The following is a 20,110-nucleotide window of genomic DNA, read 5'->3' as shown; positions in this document are numbered from 1 at the left end:
AAACAATCCGTTTAACGAAAATAACTATTTTTTTATAAAGAAACGTAAGGTTTTTAAACAAACTAATAAAAATAATTAAATAAAATGTCTCGCAGCGCTGGTCAAATAATATGGGCAAAAAATATAAATTTTGATAAAAATTTCACTGCAGCATATTTTTAGTAAAATATGTAGTTGTTTCAGAGAAAATGCAAAACAAATCGGTTAATCTTATTTTCTTTAAATTTTGAGTCACCTCAGACTGACCTATAGTAACTTTGTCAAGTTATGTTATTCCGACGACAACGCCAATGCGAATGTGTTATTTGGGTCGCAGAGCTTCTTATGTAATCTTATGTTTCATTGGAGATTATCTCTCTCTTCTAATATTTACGTTTACATATAGAGTAGTAACATGGCATGTCTCCAACTACCTTGACCATCATGGGCCGAATTCAACACAATGCCCTTGTCTGCATACTATATCAGACTGTGAGCTTTAAAGCTTCGCTTCATGGACATTAAATAAATGGGTCAAGGACGTTCGATCGGTCAGAGCAACACTAAAATGCACTTCTCTGTGACTGCATTCTCATAACATAGGTGTATGTAGTAAAAATAAGACTACTAAAGAATAATCTAAATTTATTAAAATAATACAATGATCTCATATATATACGTTGCGATAGTAAAAAAATAGAATTCTATTAATTGTGCCAAAACATTTTTTTTATAGAAAAAATGTGAATAGCGTAATCCAAATATATTCGTAGCAACAATCGTTTAAAAGCATAAATCTTAAGTTGGCGAGTCACATTACTCTATGTATATTATTCCCTGCGTTTTGTTGAGACTCGCCATGGCAAGCATTGTTACAGATTTAATATTAGTTGCCATTTTTAAAATCTACTCAATGTGAGAATAGTTTTGATAAAATCTATATATTAGAAATATTTACAAGTTCTTGACACAAATAAAGTTAGTCAACAATGTTATAATACAAAGTTCATTATTAAAAAACTTATGCATTTTTTTTTATATTCATTCAATTAATATGAAGAGGTAAAACGCCGGAAATTAGTCAACATCTTGGGGAATATGTTTGGCAGCAAATGCTCGACATATTTGGCAACATGAGTCAGCCTTCGTATATGTATTTCCTAATGGTTCATCCAAAAAATTTGCATAAATCGATATAATATCAAAAATATATGGATAGGATACTTAATTAAAATTAACTATATTTTATGAAAGATCTGTATGTGTTTACAGCATATTAAATAATTAATATATAAACGCCTAGATCGATGTGTGCATGCAAGAAATATTCGCCCACGCTTGGGAACGCTCGTTGAGTCATTGCATAGGTCACTGAGACAAGCGACGTTTCAAAATAGTTTTTATTTCTTAAATTTTAAAGACCATGCGATATTTTGATGAAAAGCATGAACGACATAACCTAAAATATTATTATTTAATGAAATAAACGCTGAAATGTCTTATCCAATTTATCTTCAGATTTATAATACGTAACTTTTGATCACACCTAGTATTATTTTTTTGATGACATGTTATTCGTGTAGTTTGCCACATTTTTGTCATTAGTGATAAAATTAACTCTTATATAAAAGTACAATTAACACATAATTCACTTGCTTGTTCCACATATTCTAGCAATGTGAGTATATTAATTTAAGATTACACACGAAACTTATTCTAGTGGACAGTATAACTCATTTTCTACAAAAATATTAACTAACACGTTTTGGTCGGAACTCTATTTTCTTAAATTCCATGAACCAGAATTGTGATGTGGTTTAATCAATTCCATTCTGTGGTATATTTTGTGTGGATATTGTTAAATTGTTATTGATAAATATCTAGCAAAAAAACTTCGGTTAAATAATTAATTATATTTTTTTATTAGTATCGGTCTACCCAATCACTATAATTGAAATGAAAACGAGGCGTGTTTTAATTCACAGTGTAAAGGTGTGGCTACACTATATAATATTACATTAATTGACTATTATTGCAAAAATACATATCTTTATCGGCAAGATCCGGCGATCGATTGATTCTGGGTTACATAAATCCAGCGACAATGGAATTTAGCAATCTTTGGTGGGCGAATGGTGACGGATCGCAATTAGGCACTGATTGAGCCGCTGCAGTATTAGTTTATTGAATGATATAATAATTATTTACATGTTATCGAATGATACGAATAATCGGCGACGAAGTGCCATCGGTCGTCGTTTTCCTGTCGAGGTCTACAAAATAACGTATTTCCCTACGTCAGCGTTACCACTACCAGAGCGCCGCCTTGCTTTTGGCCATGTAAAATAAATCGCCACCACAACTTCTCCCACTCCTCGATGGTATATATTATGTCATACTTAATTTTTTCCGTCAATAATTTAATTCGGAAACTGATCATAGAAATAGAACTTCGCTTCCGACTTGAAATAAACGAGATTTTAGTTTAGCTCGCAGCAATTGTAGCTACGCCGAATCGACTGAGACCACTATTAAAAGTCCGAGAAAAGCAACCGCTTTATGTTCGACTGTCCTATTTGGTTCAACCAAGCAGTCTTCTTGAATCTCTAATAGTTGAATTCGAATTTCTGAACAACTAGGGCAATATCATTGTTGCACAAATTTTACGACCATATTTAAAAACGTTATTTAAAAATAATTTATTATAACGTTTTTAATTATGTAAATAAACGCGCGTACCGTCCAGATATTTGTAAATCTAGTACGATCACCATTTTGAGTTGTGACGACTCTATGTTGAACGGCAATGTATGATAGTACTAGCAATGTAATTAGTTAAATTTGACAACATAAATAAACCGAATTAAGCACATTAAGTACCATATATTGAGTCGCTAAACTGGACTATTGGATTCTTATCTGATTCTAGTTGCTCATTGTATATTATTTTACAACGTAGATAACGTGAAATTATTGTCACAGATTATGGGATTATGTAACGTGTTACTAACAAGAGCGAAGCGCTTAAATTCCGACTTTTGAAAATATTTCATTCGAATTGAAACCAATTGTTTTTTTTTATTATTTGAAATAAAAACAATATCCATATACCAGGTTCATTATCAATGTGATTATCAAAGGCATGTAGCGAATTCGGATGCAATTAGCCTATTTTGCACAAAAGCCCAGCGACGAGAAAAGGTTGGCGTCTTCTGACCGGTGCGCCAAGCTAGCAGTGCTAGTGCTTGTCCAGCTGTTGTCGGTGTTTGACGCGCTTCTAGAACCATGGCCAACACCTCCGTTTGTATCGTCGGATCCGGCAACTGGTAAACCAGCTCCACCTTTCTAACCTTGACCTTCGAAGCGTATACACCATTTATACCGTGGCCTTCGACTTGAATCTTATCAATGCGCTCGCTTTGCGCTTCCGACGATCGCCGCGTGTAAATGTGTAAATGGGCAAATGCAATTCTAATTATACCCTCGAGTACTCGATTAGACATTACTTTTATTCGCAATTTATAGTAGATAATAAAATTGCGCTGATAACGCGCATGTAAACAAACGCGTATTGATGTCGAGCGTGTGTGTGCTCCCTTAATAATTCAATTTTAATCTTATGAAACGTCTGAAGCGCTTATTATTCGGCCATTGAAAATATCTTCAAAAACACAAGTGTGTGTGTGTGTTTTTTTATTTATAAATTCAATACTAGTTTTTTACATTTGAATTTAAATGAAAAAAAAACTGTGGAAAATGTTAAATACAAAGTATTCGAAGGTCGTTTTTGTATAATATTGTTATTTCCATCGTTTTAAAATACTTGTAAAAAATTTCGCGTTTTTGTCCAATACCAAATTAGTAAATTACAATAGCTAAAATCGTGATTGACACTCAGCATTCCTAGCGGTGTAAAATATAAATTATTGTTTTTTTTAATAGGGCCTGGAAAGTTGGCCTTGAAGCGAAATTATAACTTTTAACAAATTATTTGTTTTATAGACCTCCAACTTTTTGATTCAGCCTGAACCTGCTCATTTAAATATATTTGCCCCCCTCTCCCCATTCCCAAAATGAATTAGGCTAATTATGTTTTCTGTGTACTACATTTTTAAAGCAAAATATGTATAATATTAAAATAGTATTTTATAACTATTATTCCTTTAAAAATATTTAACTTATTTACAATATATAAACGAAATAGTATGAACATGAATATGAGTATCACAACGATCTAATTTATCGGTTTTAGAATCGAGTAAGAATCCAATAGGGGTTTTTACATGAAACAAAACTTGACTTGAAAAATTTCAGGGTTACAACATTCATTTTACGTAATATGTATAAATCCGTCTATTTATATTATCAATTTTAACTATTTACATAGTATATAAAAGTAACAATATTCCCGTTTTTTCCAATTTCAAACCACTAATTTTTACATGTATGTACACTGAGTGAACATTATCATTAAAGAAAGGTTGAGGTGGTCTTGAATTCCGAAAATTTCAAAGGAAGGGCCATTTACATGAATTAAAATTTTATACGAATATCACTAAAAGCACCATTGCATATTTATTTAAATAAACATGAAGAAACTATGAAGTTTTATCTCAACATAATTGTGATATTATATTAATTATAACCGATTGCAGAAAGTTAAAACCAAATATTGGTTTTAGTCATTTTTTAAAAGTTATAAACAACGAATCACGCATATATGAGTTCCCCGGCGCCAACGTTCGTTACAATTTTATAGAAAGTAAAAATTGTTCATAAAATCGTTTTACTCTGTTTTTTACAATCCTTTGTGGTAGGTAATGTATGTGTTAGACTCGTTGAAACTTGGAGTAAGATGTTATTTATTGTTCAAAATGATAAAGCGCTACTGACAAATCGTTGAATTTAACTTTCGGTACACAGCTGAAACTGGCTCTTTGTCTGCTTCTAATTTTATCACTTCTTCGATGGAAGATGATTAGCATTTAGCAAATCAAATATATTTTATTAATGAAAAATATGATCAGCTTCAGCCATTTATTATTGGTCGTAATAATGAAAAGCATTACAACAGGCGTGTATTATATAAATGGGTACGATGACCTAAAATAACTATATATTCATTTGCTGCCCATTGTAGTAACAATTGGAATAACGCATAAAATTTACACAAAAAGAATATCTTACATTACATTAATTGCCCAAATATGGTTGGTTTTAAAGTTAATTTAAATATTATTTGATAACTTTAATCGTGTAAATTAATTACTATAACACTTATTAATTTATATATTAATTTTAAAACTACTATATTTATAATCAACGTTTAATTAATTCATATTTTTTACCACATCTTAGTATTTAACATGGAATGTGACTTTCTATTGAAATTAGTGTTGACAAATGTCACCCTTAAATTATAAACTAAACTATTGTTTTAGTTTTTAATGAAGATTGAAGTTAAATTTATCATTAGCCCATTGACAATATTTTTTGTAAATATCATCTGGTGTCTACCCCTGATATATGCTACAAATTTAGCAGTGCATTATATAATATTTAATTGTTGATGTTTAATGCCTATGTGGGTATTTTAAGAATCTTTAAATAACAGTGTTCCCGTTTTGATTTAAAATTGGCATTATTTCAATATTGGTTATCGCACACAACAATATCATAAAGACACAAATACAATAATGTTTTCGCTATATTTTTTATATATGCGTGCCGTATGATTTTTATATACAGAATTACGACTTTAATCAAAATAAATTTGACAGCTCCTTCTAATACATAATGATTTGTTTTTATTTAGCAATTTTTTCGAAAAAAGACTAGCATATAAAAATCAAAATAGTATCAATAGTTTAATGTTAACAGACATTTTAACATAATTTTATTCCAATTTTTTATATAAAAATGTAAAACAAATTTTGCTAAGCCTAAAACTCTACTGGTGCAAAAATTTACTTACATTCCTGTAGTTTAGGCACTTCTGTTTCTGGACTTCACAAAAATATGCGATAGGTTTCAAATGATTTGTTATTATTTTAATGTAATATTTCAGGGGTTCAGCAATTGCCAAAATTGTAGGGGCCAATGCGGTCGCCTTGCCAAATTTCAATGAACGCGTCACTATGTACGTTTACGAGGAAATGATTGAGGGAAAGAAATTGACTGAAATCATCAATGAAACCCACGAAAATGTAAAATACTTACCTGGCCACATAATTCCATCAAATGTTGTAAGTATTTGTATTTAATCTTGAATTTTTTTTCTTAAATAATATATCTTGGACTTTTAACTTAATAGATAACCGTTTTTAATCAAGGTTATCTTACTTTCGAGTTGTTTTAAGCCATAAATAATGATTTTATATATTTTAAGGTGGCTGTTCCGGACGTTGTGGAAGCGGCAAAAAATGCTGATATATTGATTTTTGTCGTTCCTCATCAGTTCATTCGTAACCTATGCTCTTTACTCCTCGGTAAAATCAAGCCGACAGCCGTCGCGTTGTCGTTGATTAAAGTACGTAAATATATTATTGGCATTTTAATACCTTTCAAAATATATGTAAATAACATATGTATATAAAAATTACTATTCTTTAATATAGTACTAGTTTATTTTAGAACAATATAATTTAAATATACGTTAAAATAAAGAATATGGTCTTTTGTTCGAAATTTATTATTTTTGATAACATATTATTTCATTGCTGTTAAGTATATTGAATAAGTTTGACGTGCAAATGTTATTTGTTAGATTTTCTCAGTAGAATAATTAAATCAATATATTTTTTATCTTATTTTCAGGGCTTTGATGTTGCCGAAGGTGGTGGTATTGATCTCATCTCTCACATTATTACCAGACACTTGAAAATCCCGTGCCACGTTCTTATGGGAGCTAATTTGGCCGGCGAAGTACGTACGAACTTAATAATTATGACTGAATGTTATTTTCATTATTTTCGTTAATATTTTTAAGGTGGCAGAAGAAAAGTTCTGTGAAACTACCATCGGCTGCCGGGACCCTAAAATGGCTCCTATTTTGAGAGATATGATGCAAACCCAAAACTTCAGAGTAGTCGTCGTCGATGATGAAGACGCTGTCGAAGTTTGTGGTGCTTTGAAGAACATCGTAGCGTGCGGCGCTGGTTTCGTCGACGGCCTCGGTTATGGAGACAACACAAAGGCAGCTATTATCAGATTGGGACTCATGGAAATGATCAAATTTGTCGACGTTTTCTACCCGGGTAGCAAACTCAGCACATTCTTTGAATCGTGTGGCGTAGCTGATCTCATCACTACTTGCTACGGTACATGTTATTTATTATTTTTATTAATTCATTTAGCTAATATAGTTAATTGTTTATATAATAAACAAATATAATCGAAACATACATATAAACATACTTTAATATTATAATTTATTTCTTAATGCAGGAAGGTGTTTCTTTATTCCATTGAGGAAACCCGCTACATTTTTATTTTTGGGAATTGTCCTAGGATTATACAAACTCACACCTCCGTACAATATTCCCCTGGCCGTGCCCGTTTTCTTATACCTATCTATCCCTACATTATCTCTATTTCTAGAATTAAATCTACATACATCTTTATTTCTTATTAATAATTATTTTTTAACTTATATATAAATACCAAAATATTCATCTTCAATATTTCTTGAATATTCAAATAAACTATTTCAATCATTCGTCTACAACTAGTAAATCTATTTTTATTTTCAACTACTCTCATTGCCCTATTTTGTAATTTTTGCACATCGTTTTATCTAATTTATTAAGTATATATAATAGTGTTGCACAATAATTGAAGTGAGGCAATATAATACTATTGTTGATTATTTTTTTTATTTATACTTATCATATTAATTTCTCATCCTATATAATATACCTATTTTTCTACTAATTTTTTGATTATTTAATTACAATGCTCCTTAAAATTTAATATTTTACCTACAATTATTCCTAAATATTTTATATTATCAACTATTTCTATAATAGTATTGTGTATTATATGATGTGTGACAATTGTTGAATGGATGTAATAAAATTAATTTTCAAACACAGGCGGCAGAAACAGGCGTGTGTCCGAGGCATTCGTCAAAACAGGAAAATCCATCAAGGAATTAGAAGACGAAATGTTGAACGGTCAGAAGTTACAAGGTCCATTTACGGCTGAGGAAGTTAATCACATGCTCAAAAATAAAGGAATGGAAAACAAGTATGTTTTTATTTAATTGATTTATATCATATGTACATACATTGATCAAAAAATATCAGAAGAACAGTTTTTCAAAGGATTTTTTCGGGAATTGCATCAGGTGTTGCATTTATATTATATGTCTTTGAGTCTGGGAAAGAGCCAAAAGTTGCACGGAGTCTGAAGAGTAGCAGAACTGTCAATTTAATGCAATGCTTTTTCAGACGTTGATGACTTTCAAATCATCAGTGAAACAACTTTTGCTAAGGTGCATATGCGCCAAGAATATTATTGCACTGAACTAAGCCAAATCAATCGTCAATTTAACGTTATTCCATCCCTAACTGTTGAAGTTTCTATAGATGAAAATAGTATTAATTTACCTCAAGCTTTCTATATGTTTTACTCATAATACATATTACAATTTAAAAGTATTTATCTTGTTCTAAATATTTACATACTTGTAAGAATGATAGTACTGTTACTTTTTGATCAGATCTCTCGATTCATAACTTGTGATATATATTTGATATTATTGAATTATTTATAGATTTCCACTCTTCACCGCTATTCATCGCATCTGTATGAGGGAGCTGAAACCGGCTGACCTTATCGACTGCATCAGAAACCACCCTGAGCATATGTAAGCAACTGTATTTGAATATAACGACTGAGTATAAAACACATGTATTAGTCATATTTGCTAATCGCTTTCTTGGATCAATACATTCGTTTGTTTTCTTTCTTTTTAAACATTTGATTTTAGAAATATATACATTTTATATAGTTGTGTGCTAATCGCATTTTAACAAAATTCTATATATTTTTTCATAGTTAGTTTGTTGTCATGTGCCTATATATTTGGTTTTATATTCAATTATGATCATTAAAATTAGATGTGATAAATATATATATATGTAAATTACATATGAGAAGAATATAGATAAACATATTAGATATATAATTTTTTGTCAAAATTTTTAAAGAAGATTACTTCTAGAGCCGCTTGAATATATTTATTTTTTATATAAAAGTATAAAATGTCCTGCTACACTGTGAATATATCTAGCTATTTTACATATTATATACAGAGTAAAATATTTTAAAAGTATAAACGTTAAAAATATAATTATGTTGTGCTACAATTCCAGATTATGTATTATTATCAATTAGCATGATTATTTCAATAGTTAGACCATCTATATTATATGTAATAATTTTTGGTTGCAATTCAATAACAAAATTAGTCACTAAATAACAACTTTCAATTAATAAAAAAAATATACCACAACTTCCCATGTAAATGTATAATTTGTTAAAATTGATATTCATCCCGTATCTTGTGAATGTTATTTAGAGGTGTAATTTAAAACGAGGTGTCAGCAACGAACGGTATGTCAAATATAAGTGTATCACAACATCTGTTTACTTATGAAAATGTTCATCCAAATTGTGACTTATCTATGTGTTGTGATAATTAAAAAAAAAACATATAATACACAATATTATATATCATACAAAATTTATTTCATAATGTTATGTACTTAGTTACCATAGTTTGGTGCCTACGAAATGTATGCCAAAGTCATTTTAGTTATTGCTTTGTGTATTTCGATAACGATAAATGATAAAAGTAAACACTTAATTGTTAACTTCTCACATTATGTGTGAATTAAAAATTAGTAGTAGTATGTGACTAAATTAGTATTGTTAAATGCCAAATTGTTTATGATAACGCAAACGCTCAATTTTTGATTAAATTTTTCTTTTAAATAGAAAACTTAAATTGGTGATTAAGCGAGCTTAAAATGCATTTAATGCAAATTTGTTGTAAAAGTATTGTTTTTATGGTGCCTTTTATTAGTTTTGGTTAACTGTTATATTTTTGTTTAACTGTATTTAATAATTGTTGAAAAAAATGTTTTTATTTATGTGTAAAAAATATTTAATGATTATTGACATTCCCTATCTTATTTATCCTATCGTAATTTAACATGTCTACTATTTTTTTATGTTAATCGAATATGTGAAAATATAGATTGTGTTTACGTTTATTTGTTATAGTATCCATTATGTTGTGATTAATTTTGTATGATTACTGAAGCTCTTTATGTATGTATGTATGTACAACATCCTAAATGAAATTTAGTCGACTGCTAAATTAATTGTTGTTATAGTAATAACATATATATAGGATGTTGAAATATTATATGCACTTCGTTATTTATTATAACTATTCATTATTAATAAATCACTTTATAATTTAGCATTGCATGTTTTTATATCCTACATTAAAAAGAACCCTTTAGATGAAATTTTACTTTTAAACAATTATCATTGCATGATGTACCATTTTATATATAATACATACTATACATTTTTCTTTGCGCATAATATGAATTATTGTTTTTTTTTTTATTATTTAATTGAGTAACAAACGTAGGGACTTTTTTAGTGTTTTCATGTTTAACAATTCATTCTTCATGGATTTTAGGAAAGGACAAGTGGCTGCAAAGTGTTCATTGTGAAAAATTAATGTGATACTTCAAATGATTATTAATAATATTAACGAAATCATGTGTTCACTGGTATTCAATCACTGGTCATATGCATAAAAATAAATTACTAAACATTCTCTAACAATGCAATTGGAATTAAAACAAAAATTGTTATATTATTTTTATATACGTAATGTTCAATCGCAACATGTACATGTTATCAAAATTTATATTCAATAAACTATTTGGTTTTCATTTATTTGTTTTCATAAATCCGTTGATGTCAAAATTGTGCACTTCTTAAAATATATAGCAAATGTTAGCTCAAATATAATCATTAATATTGACACAATGCATGGATTATCCCTCAGATCATGCATGTCATAGTATGTTTTACATGTTTAATGATAATTTTTACATTATCACATGTGAGTGAATGCATTTTATAGATAATGCACACAATACCGGTAAGTTAAATAAGTCATTTTAACTATATTTTTTTCTTACAACCTTGCTTTGTTTTTAATATGTTCTTCATTCTTCAGTATAAATTAAACATTGCATATTTTCTTTTTTATTTTTCAGGCAAGAATTCAAGTAATTCCTGCAAGATTTTATTTTGCACATAAATATGAATTTCCTGTATTTTTGCAGGTTATTTTTATAGTCATATTTACAATGTGAAAATTCCACAGGTATTATTATTAGTTTTCTAGGTGTTAACCCCTTGTTAAATAAATAAATATAAAATGTATTAATAAGCTTAAATAAAAATATTAAGTATACTTTATAAAAAATCTTTTTTTGTGAAATAAGTATGTAAAGCTTTAGACAAATTATCATGAAACAAACCTAAAAACATAATCGCAGATAAGAATACTGTAAGTAATTAGTTTAGCTGAATAGTAAGTATACATTTGATTGCCTTTTCATATTTTTTTATGAATGTTTTTAAGTTCGATATGAAAATTTAAATAAATAAGTCACCCACTGTATTTGAAACATGTACCAGGGTGGAGCACCTTTTTTCATTGATTCATATCTGTCGCTCTATAAAATGTACAAGTGAGCTAGAAAGCTACATGGTGGTTACCACATCATAAAGAATGACGTATTGCTGCCTGCTGGGGACTTTTTGAGAATATTACAGCAGAAGGCGGAAGCCCTCTAAGAAAATTGTTGCTGCCAGCCAGAAACCAAGAAAGAGCAATGAATGGCTCCATACCTTTAGAAGAAATTTTGTTTTGAACACAACTATAATATTTATTTACGGGAAAGATTATGTTTGAATTCTTTTGGAACGAACGAGGCATAATTACATGCCCAGGGTAACACCTTACCAGTGCTACCTCTTAGACTTCTTCAAGAATCATCTTCGACCTGCAATTAAATCAGAATGACGCAGACTTTTGTGCATGTGTTTTGTTGCAACATAACGATTATCTTTGCTAACAAATAATTGTTATTTGTTCATTTATTTATTCTAATAATTATTCTTAATTCTAATGCTTTACAACAGAGTAAACACAATCAACAACTACTAAATAAGTAGTGATGTCAGAACAATAGATGTCAGAATGCATAGCCTATTCCGGTTTTATTTTTATTATTTATCATAAAATTTATCCATGATACTAAGAAAATCTTGGAAGAGCTAATTTGTGATGATCGATCGAAATTATATTTATAAAATAATTACTAATTCTGATCTCCACACTATATAAATTAAATTACACATAATTCTTGAAGCCAACACGCAAACGTATTTTATATTTATTTTATTTGATATGTTCTTGAATAAAAATATTACTATATAATATATCGCCAGCTGAAGGGTATGTGCCACTCGACTCACAGTAGTGAAGTCATCGATGTATATAACATTATATTGTGAACTTTCGACCTATACTTGAATTTACGAGTCTATTCAATAAAATCGTCTGTCAAATAAGCTCCATGATAATCTGCCTGAAAATTAAATTGCAACTGGAGGCTATAGAATCTTCTTATTAGACAAGGCCTCACATTAGCCGATTGAAATTAAAAAAATAGTATTTATTTTTATTTAGTCCAGGGAAGTTATTTAGTTTTTTCAGGAGGAAGCAAAAGTTGGCCATTCAGTACGGTTTATTAAGATTTATATTTTTTCATTAAAATGGGGCGTTCTTATTTAGAATCCACGTCAAAGGCAATAAAATCGTGCACTTGCAGTAGAAACGCTCGGTTATCTAGCATTTATATTAAGACTATTTATAGAAATATTACGACTTCAGTGAGTCGAAAGAAGAATATCTAAGCTGAATTTTTAATTGGAGAGCGCATAAAACAATTAACCCTTCTCAGAAGTAAAAAATTCATAAACAATAAAATCATGTCGGCGCCGTCGCAGTGAGAACGCTGTTACCGATGATTAAATAAATTATTACTAACCGATAATTACTTTTTAATTAAATAATATTTATAGGCAATTAATTGTTTTTCAGGACTAATTGCTTAAATAAATGAATATTGGTAAAAACGAAGAATAAAAATATAAATATATTCAAATAGTTGAAAACTACGAGTAATTGAGAACCCAAATTTGAAACTGTATTTCTTAGATTTTCTTTGATAAATTGATAATTTCTCATTTCTCATCAGATTTTGTATTGATTTTCTGTACTATGAACTACGATTAACCTTTAAATATGGTACTAACATAAGTGTCAGTCTTGACGGTATATTTCATATACACGGAAACTTAACTATTTACTAAGTTTCTGCATGTAAAGAAGCTATAAAAATGGACACATTTGATAATTATTCTTGATGTAACATATGCACTCAAATTCTTCCATGTCCAAATTAGAGCACATTTGTTTACTTCTATAAGACTAGTATGTTGCTTATGAATATAGAGATTTTAACTATCTTTGATGTATGTGAAAATGTAAATGATATCATGCAACAATATATTTTAAATGTTTACAAAAATGTCCGTATATCTGATTTTATTTTATTTATTTTATTATCTATATGATTTTTAATAAGTAATTTAAGCTCAAAAGTTAATTTTTTTTATTTATGTTCTAATAACTATACAATAAAATATTATAAACAGTCAAATTTCAAATGATCAACAGGATATAGTTTCATAAAACCGTTTTTGAAGTCGAACACTTTCATTTCTGGTTTGCCTTTGACTTTTATTGATTCAAAATAAACATATTTGTGGTCGCCGCAGCATACTCTTATGACTCTCCTCAACTTCATAAATTCAAATTGACCGGGAGTCTTTTTCAAATCTATCTCCGAACTCTCTTCTTTCCAAAGATGTATTTTTTTCAACTGCACTTCCTTTCCTTTGAATCGAGTAATCAATGGGTACACTCCTAGTAAAGCTCTAGATTGATTATGAATTTGTAAAGCGCTACATTTTTCCCAATCGATGATGGCAAGAGACTCGTGCACTTTTGGAGCTGAAACATAATTTTAACAAATAATAAATAATCTATAAATTAATATTAATGTACAGATGTAATCACCATTAGTGGCCTTTGAAGAATCCTGCAACTTTGCATTGTTAAGACATTCTGGTAACTCATTTAAAGTTTCCATCAAAGAATTTGCTCCGATACTAGCCAACAATTTATGTAATTCAGGTTGGAACATATCTTTATTAATTTCAATTACTTTTTGTTTTATAACATCACCTAAAATAATTATTTACTTAATTAAATGAGTTTTAATATAAAATACAATAACAACATACCAATATCAAAATGATGAGGTTTTATCCTCATTATACTAACTCCCGTATGAGTGTCTCCATTAAGTAAACAATGAATAATGGGAGCAGCACCTCGCCATCGAGGCAATAGACTAGCGTGCACATTTAACATGCCGCTATTAATAAAAAAATGCAATAGTTATCGATATATTAAATACTTTTAATATAATATCAAACTTACAGTGGAAAAATATTTATAATCTTTTTTGGAATCATACGGCCGAATGAAACAACAATTCCTAAATGAAATTTGTTATCCAAATTTGGACTCAAAGGCCAGTTATGTGTGTATAAATTATGTTTCTTTGCATATTTGAGCATGGCTTTGTTGCTACCGCTTGTAGTAGCAACCACTTCCAATTTGTTAATGATGCCTTTGTTGACACTGGAATATAAAAAATAATAATTGCTACATTCATAAAGTACGAAATTATATAACTAATCAATTTTTAATTCAAAACAGAATTTTTATAAATAGCAATAAGGTTATATGGCATACTATTCTTGATGTATCACTTTTAGACTGGCTAGTGAAAATTCGTCGGTGCCAAAAAATAGGATATCCCATTTTTTCCTATCGCAATAATTTTTCTTTGAAAAAATGAATGTATTTATCGGTTTAATATTAAAAGCTACTCTTTTAGTGCTCCATCGCCACATGACATTTGACAGAACATTTTAAATTTTGGTCGTAAAAACATTAGAAGACGACCATTATAGAAATCATAAATTTATTTTTAATAATTAATAATTTCAAAAATATGTATTACAAATAATTTTAAATCACAAATTGTGCTACTTGACTTAAAGTTTATTATTATTTCTGGCAGGAGCGTCGGTATGTCTCAAATCATCATCGTTGTTCGATCTATCAATTATCGAGTAAATTTCGACTCAAAACAAACGGACCAAACTATCCCGCACGCGTGGAAATTTTTTTATGCTGTTGACCCTATGAGATTCGATTTTGTATGACACCCGATAAACTTACCCTTCTTTGCGAACTGGTGGTTAGTGTTTCTATTAATAAGTAATTTTAGAAATGAATGGGAAGAACAAGAGATGTCTCACACACATTATAAAATAAAATATATTTTCATAGTATAATCGATTCGAAAGGGGATATGGCGCCATATGAGGAACTGCGGCGTGTGGGACGCAGTTACATTCGGCGCTATATGGCGCTTGCCACGCAGACTAGGCTAGGTAAACTTTTTAGCCGTAAAAAACAAGTCCTACGATCAGTGGCGTAGCTAGGGCATGTGCCGCCCAGGGCGATCCTTAAAATTGCCGCCCCCCCCCATACATTTTTTGTAGGGTCATAAAATCAGCATTTCTTAAAATAATAAATTAGTTATTATTAAGCTCTTGTTATTCGTAAATGTATATAAGTAACCAATAAGAACCACAGTAGACGATCCCATCGCGAATATGCCGCCTCCAAGCAAGTGCCGCCCGGGGCGGCCCGCCCCCTCCGCCCCCCATAGCTACGCCACTGCCTACGATTCTATTTAAAAATATTTTACGTAAAAAAAAAAAATTTTACGTGTAAATTTTCGGTAATTTTTAAGCTTTGCATTTTTTTATTTCGTATTGCACATTTACTAATAATTGTATTTTGACATTTTCTACAAAAAAATATTTTCAAAATAGTATTTTTTATGCTACTAGATGTTAATAAAGCATTATCATGTAAATAAATAATATTTTAAAGCAAATTATATGAATAAATATACCACTTTATGACAAGTTTTTGGATTCGCATATGCACCATAGGCATTCTAACTAAACGTATCTCCCACAATTAATAATAAAAAAATATTTGGTTATTTTAAATTTTAATTAAGTTTGTTCTTAACGTTGTATATACTTTTATTTTTATTTATATTATTTATTATTCATATATTGATTTTATATTTTCATTTAATTTATATATAATTATTTTAAGGCCGGTTTCACACGTGCCGGGTGGATTTGCCCGGCACCGGGCCGGCGCCGTGTAGTGGGGATGGTGTTGTATGGGCTAGTACCTATCATTTCAGACGTGCCGGACAAATCTACCCGGCGCCGGCCCGACGCTGACTGCCGGGTTGTCGCCGGCCGCGCTCACTAAACTGTCCGGCGCCGGGTACCGAGTTGAGTGTGGTGGGGGTAAAACTCAAACATGAACCGGGCCGTTGACTGTGATTGTAGTATCTTGTAATAAAATTATTAAATATATTCCTCGTGTTTAGGTAATAGCGGAAGAAATAGACCTCGAAATTTTAATTATATTAATGTAATCTCTTTTAATTATCTTAGTAGAATACATACAAAAATAAAAAAATAACGCGAAATGTGTGGAAGGACTTATGTGAAGCCGTTAATCCTAAATTACTGCCACCAGTTGACGGGGTATAGGTCGGGTTGGGAAGAAACCGGCCAGAAACCGGCCAGAGACCGGCCACGTGTGAAAGCTTTGTAAACGGCGCCAGCCCGGTGCCGGGTGAATCCATCCGGCACGTGTGAAACTGGCCTAAGGCGTCACCACTTTGGCTGCCGTGTTTAATTTATTTATAATTTTATTCGAATAAATAGGTAGTAACTGATAACGTATTTATTTTTGCCAATGGCAATACAGTACCGTGTGGCTTACAGACTACCTAACCTTAAATGTCATGACATCTTCCTTGAAATAAGTCATGTCAGCTTCATTAGTGAAACGAAGTCTTGAAATCACAGATTCTCAACAAATTAAAAAAGGTATTAAAACAGTTATGAGTACACTTAATTTAATTTATTTTGATTAACTTATTTTATAAACTCAATCACAATAATCTTAATTTACGAATTAGATAATGAATATTAAAATGAAAAACGTTCATTAAAAATTGGTTATATAATACCAATACTAAAACTAGTTTATAGTAAAATATATAGTTAATAAAACTGTTTGTACTTTATAAGTATCTATTGTATGCATTAAGAAAACCAGACGTCCTCCTCAAAAATTTTGTTACTAATGCCCACATTTTCTCGGACAAAAATGCCCGAGGTGACCTTCATTTTAGCTCCCGCAGAATCCCTAAATGAACAAAAATTTCGGAAATGATTATTTTATCTCCTGCAGCAGTTTGACCTCAAACGAAAATTTCTGAGATGACCTCTTTTTAGCTCCGGTAGCAATTTGCCCTCAAATAAAAATTTTCGAGATGGTCTTTCTATTTTTAGTGCCCTCCTTCGACATTTTCAAAATCTGGTCACCTTAAATTACATAGTTTTAAATTATAGCCAGAATTAAACACTTTCCATGTTTAAAAACGATCAAATTTAGTAATGCTTTTTTTTTACTAATTCAGGGCAAAGAAAAAATAAGAAGAACAAAGGTGTGTTCGATTTAATACCGACTGCACATCGTAGTATTAAAACTTTCGGAAAAGGTGGCAAGAAAGGTATTATTCATTTATTTATTTATTCTCTTCGTAGTACTGTGTATACATAAGTTCACGTGTTTCTACAGAAAATACTAAAATCTTCAACGTCTCGGATAGCTCTTCAAAAAAGTTGAAAATACAAAAAACCTCTACTGAAAAAAACATACAAGAAAACCTAAAGAAATTGGAGCATCTGTGCAGTCACTCCTTATCATCGGATGTTACTAAAAAGGTATTATAAAATACATATGTATGTGATTTATAATATAAATATAATATTTTATTATTATTATATAATTTTATAGTTAATAAAACGAGCAAAGACCGGAAAACCAATATTAGAAATCGAAGAGGAGAAACCCGATGAAGGCACTGTGTTCACTGAAGAAGATTTTAGAAAATTCGAACAGGAAAACTTTTAGCCTTTGTCGATGGATTTGGCTGATGCATTTTTTGGGAAAATCATTTTGATATTAGCTTTTATATTATCTTCGTATACTTTTATATGGCTTACAGTCTTACCTTTTACTGAATTAGAAGAAGGTATTAATATTCACATAACTTCAATTTAGATAAAAAAATATACAAATTATTTAACATAATATTATTTTTCAGATCATTGGTTCTATAAGGGATTTATTGATCAAATCTATGCATTACTGTTTTCTTCACTGTGCGGATTGACGTTCATTGGTTCCCTAATGGGATTCACTATTTACCATTTGTTCCCTTTGTGTGAAACTTAATAAAATCTAAATCAGTTTTTTTTGTATTTTATAAAGTTTAAAATGGATTCCTATTTTATAGTCGCTATATCGGGCGTGACTTGTGGTGGTAAAACGACATTGGCTACGAAATTATCGGAGAAATTTAAAGATTGCATTGTTTTTAGCCAAGATAATTATTTTTATCCTGAGGATAGTCCCAAACATATTCAAGTCCAAAATATGGATCATGTAAATTACGATATTATGTCTTCGTTGGATATGGATAAAATGTATCAAGATATAACTAATGTTTTAGTCACCCCTTCAGGTGGGGCTCAGAAGTTGATGATAATCGAGGGTTTCATTATTTTGAATTATGAACCGATAGCGAAGTTGTGCCAGTTGAAATATCATTTGGTGTTGGATAAAGATGAATGTAAACTAAGAAGAGATTTGCGTACCTATGATCCACCAGATATTCCTGGATATTTCGAGAAGTGTGCTTGGCCGGAATATTGTAAAAATCTTGATGAACTCAAAGATGATAAAAGTATAACATTCCTAAATGGTATACATATTAATTTGTTCGAAAAAATTGTCAGTGACATTTTAGAAAAAACAACCCATTTGAAGTTACATATAAAATAGATGAATAATGAGATATTTAGCATAAAGTTGAGCACTATGTTAGTATTAATTCCATAAATGTATTTATTTTTATAAGCAAATTATTCTAATTGTTACATTTGGTTGTTTTGATATTTTAGACATTCCTTTTGTATTAAATAGATACGTTATTATTATTGTTTATAGTGATAAGGAATATAATTGCTCTTAAAAACTGTTTGATCATTTATTATGTTAACAGTATATTAATAAATTTATTGCATTTTTTATTTGTGTATGTATATATTATATATATATTTTTTTTTTAAATCTCGGGATTCATCGCGATTTTTGCTTACTTGTATTCTATATTTCGGCCATGATCACGAATTATTCGCAAAAAAAAACAACAGTTGCGAATAATTCGTAATCATGGCCGGAAAATTACGGCCGAAATATAGAAAGTAAACAAAAATCACAATGAATCCCGAGATCTCAAAAGTAATTATACTCGCAAAAATCTAAAAATCCATATATATACAGTATATGTATTTCTGTTTTCTATCATTTCATAATTAAAATATTCAATATTGCATTAAATATTTAACTTATAAAAAAAGCAATAACATCAGAGCAGTGTGAACAAAGGTTCGGCAACAATTCTTTAAGCCAGCCTGATAAAAGAGCATTAGTTTTTTAGACTTATGTTTCACCCTCAATAATAATAATAATAATATGCAGGGTCTGTGGAGGGAAGGATTAAAGTAACATTTATACTCTCTAATTATTTAATTTCACGATAAAATGTTGCTACTGTTTAGATTTTGCTCAGTCAATTCGTATGGTAGATATGAAACTTCTTCAGCATATTTTTTAGAAACTGAGCTTGAACGGTTGTTTCTAGATTAACTT

At 29.9% G+C, this 20,110-nt stretch overlaps 4 protein-coding genes across 6 annotated transcripts; 3 read left to right on the top strand and 1 right to left on the bottom strand.

The window, feature by feature from the left end:
- Window positions 1–3,219: 3,219 nt before the first annotated feature.
- Gpdh1 (Glycerol-3-phosphate dehydrogenase 1) lies at window positions 3,220–11,500 on the top strand. 3 transcript variants are annotated; one of them, XM_088204654.1, is made up of 8 exons: window positions 3,220–3,305; window positions 6,047–6,224; window positions 6,368–6,508; window positions 6,796–6,903; window positions 6,968–7,298; window positions 8,073–8,226; window positions 8,756–8,848; window positions 11,289–11,500. In XM_088204654.1, exons 1-8 carry the CDS (start codon window positions 3,265–3,267, stop codon window positions 11,302–11,304), a joined length of 1,062 nt encoding a protein of 353 aa, XP_088060780.1. In that variant the 5' UTR covers window positions 3,220–3,264; the 3' UTR covers window positions 11,305–11,500. The 3 variants fall into 3 exon arrangements, with proteins under 3 accessions (XP_088060780.1, XP_088060779.1, XP_088060781.1); XM_088204653.1 differs by lacking the exon at window positions 11,289–11,500 and adding an exon at window positions 10,700–10,958; XM_088204655.1 differs by lacking the exon at window positions 11,289–11,500 and having other exon boundaries at window positions 8,756–10,474.
- Window positions 11,501–13,736: 2,236 nt separating this feature from the next.
- LOC148226361 (methionyl-tRNA formyltransferase, mitochondrial) lies at window positions 13,737–15,246 on the bottom strand. Its single transcript, XM_088203240.1, has 5 exons — window positions 14,972–15,246; window positions 14,654–14,857; window positions 14,455–14,588; window positions 14,228–14,395; window positions 13,737–14,161 (listed from the first exon to the last, which is right to left on the bottom strand). Exons 1-5 carry the CDS (start codon window positions 15,130–15,132, stop codon window positions 13,794–13,796), a joined length of 1,035 nt encoding a protein of 344 aa, XP_088059366.1. The 5' UTR covers window positions 15,133–15,246; the 3' UTR covers window positions 13,737–13,793.
- A 1,844-nt stretch (window positions 15,247–17,090) lies between these two features.
- On the top strand, window positions 17,091–19,485 carry LOC148226360 (uncharacterized). The gene is made up of 5 exons (XM_088203237.1): window positions 17,091–17,214; window positions 17,811–17,903; window positions 17,972–18,117; window positions 18,191–18,428; window positions 18,501–19,485. Exons 1-4 carry the CDS (start codon window positions 17,154–17,156, stop codon window positions 18,305–18,307), a joined length of 417 nt encoding a protein of 138 aa, XP_088059363.1. The 5' UTR covers window positions 17,091–17,153; the 3' UTR covers window positions 18,308–18,428; window positions 18,501–19,485.
- Window positions 18,674–19,485, top strand: LOC148226359 (nicotinamide riboside kinase 1). Its single transcript, XM_088203236.1, has one exon. It carries the CDS (start codon window positions 18,674–18,676, stop codon window positions 19,238–19,240), a length of 567 nt encoding a protein of 188 aa, XP_088059362.1. The 3' UTR covers window positions 19,241–19,485.
- Window positions 19,486–20,110: the final 625 nt, after the last annotated feature.

The sequence above is a fragment of the Plectrocnemia conspersa genome, unplaced genomic scaffold (assembly GCF_051122295.1).
Source record: "Plectrocnemia conspersa isolate PC_06_02 unplaced genomic scaffold, ASM5112229v1 ptg000014l, whole genome shotgun sequence".
Lineage (NCBI taxonomy): Eukaryota > Metazoa > Arthropoda > Insecta > Trichoptera > Polycentropodidae > Plectrocnemia > Plectrocnemia conspersa.
The sequence above is the reverse complement of the archived record's forward strand: the minus strand, read 5'-3'. Positions and strand labels throughout refer to the sequence as shown.

Bases quoted from the DNA above. Each gene is read 5' to 3' on its own strand.
- LOC148226361 (XM_088203240.1), bottom strand. From the start codon at position 15,132: ATGTGGCGATGGAGCACTAAAAGAGTAGCTTTTAATATTAAACCGATA. The intron at 14,589-14,653 runs GTAAGTTTGATA...TTTTATTAATAG, and splicing joins ATTATAAATATTTTTCCACT to CGGCATGTTAAATGTGCACG. The intron at 14,162-14,227 runs GTGATTACATCT...ATTATGTTTCAG, and splicing joins TTCTTCAAAGGCCACTAATG to CTCCAAAAGTGCACGAGTCT.
- LOC148226360 (XM_088203237.1), top strand. From the start codon at position 17,154: ATGTCAGCTTCATTAGTGAAACGAAGTCTTGAAATCACAGATTCTCAA. The intron at 17,904-17,971 runs GTATTATTCATT...GTGTTTCTACAG, and splicing joins CGGAAAAGGTGGCAAGAAAG to AAAATACTAAAATCTTCAAC. The intron at 18,118-18,190 runs GTATTATAAAAT...ATAATTTTATAG, and splicing joins CATCGGATGTTACTAAAAAG to TTAATAAAACGAGCAAAGAC.
- LOC148226359 (XM_088203236.1), top strand. From the start codon at position 18,674: ATGGATTCCTATTTTATAGTCGCTATATCGGGCGTGACTTGTGGTGGT.
- Gpdh1 (XM_088204653.1), top strand. From the start codon at position 3,265: ATGGCCAACACCTCCGTTTGTATCGTCGGATCCGGCAACTG. The intron at 6,225-6,367 runs GTAAGTATTTGT...ATATATTTTAAG, and splicing joins ACATAATTCCATCAAATGTT to GTGGCTGTTCCGGACGTTGT. The intron at 6,904-6,967 runs GTACGTACGAAC...AATATTTTTAAG, and splicing joins GAGCTAATTTGGCCGGCGAA to GTGGCAGAAGAAAAGTTCTG.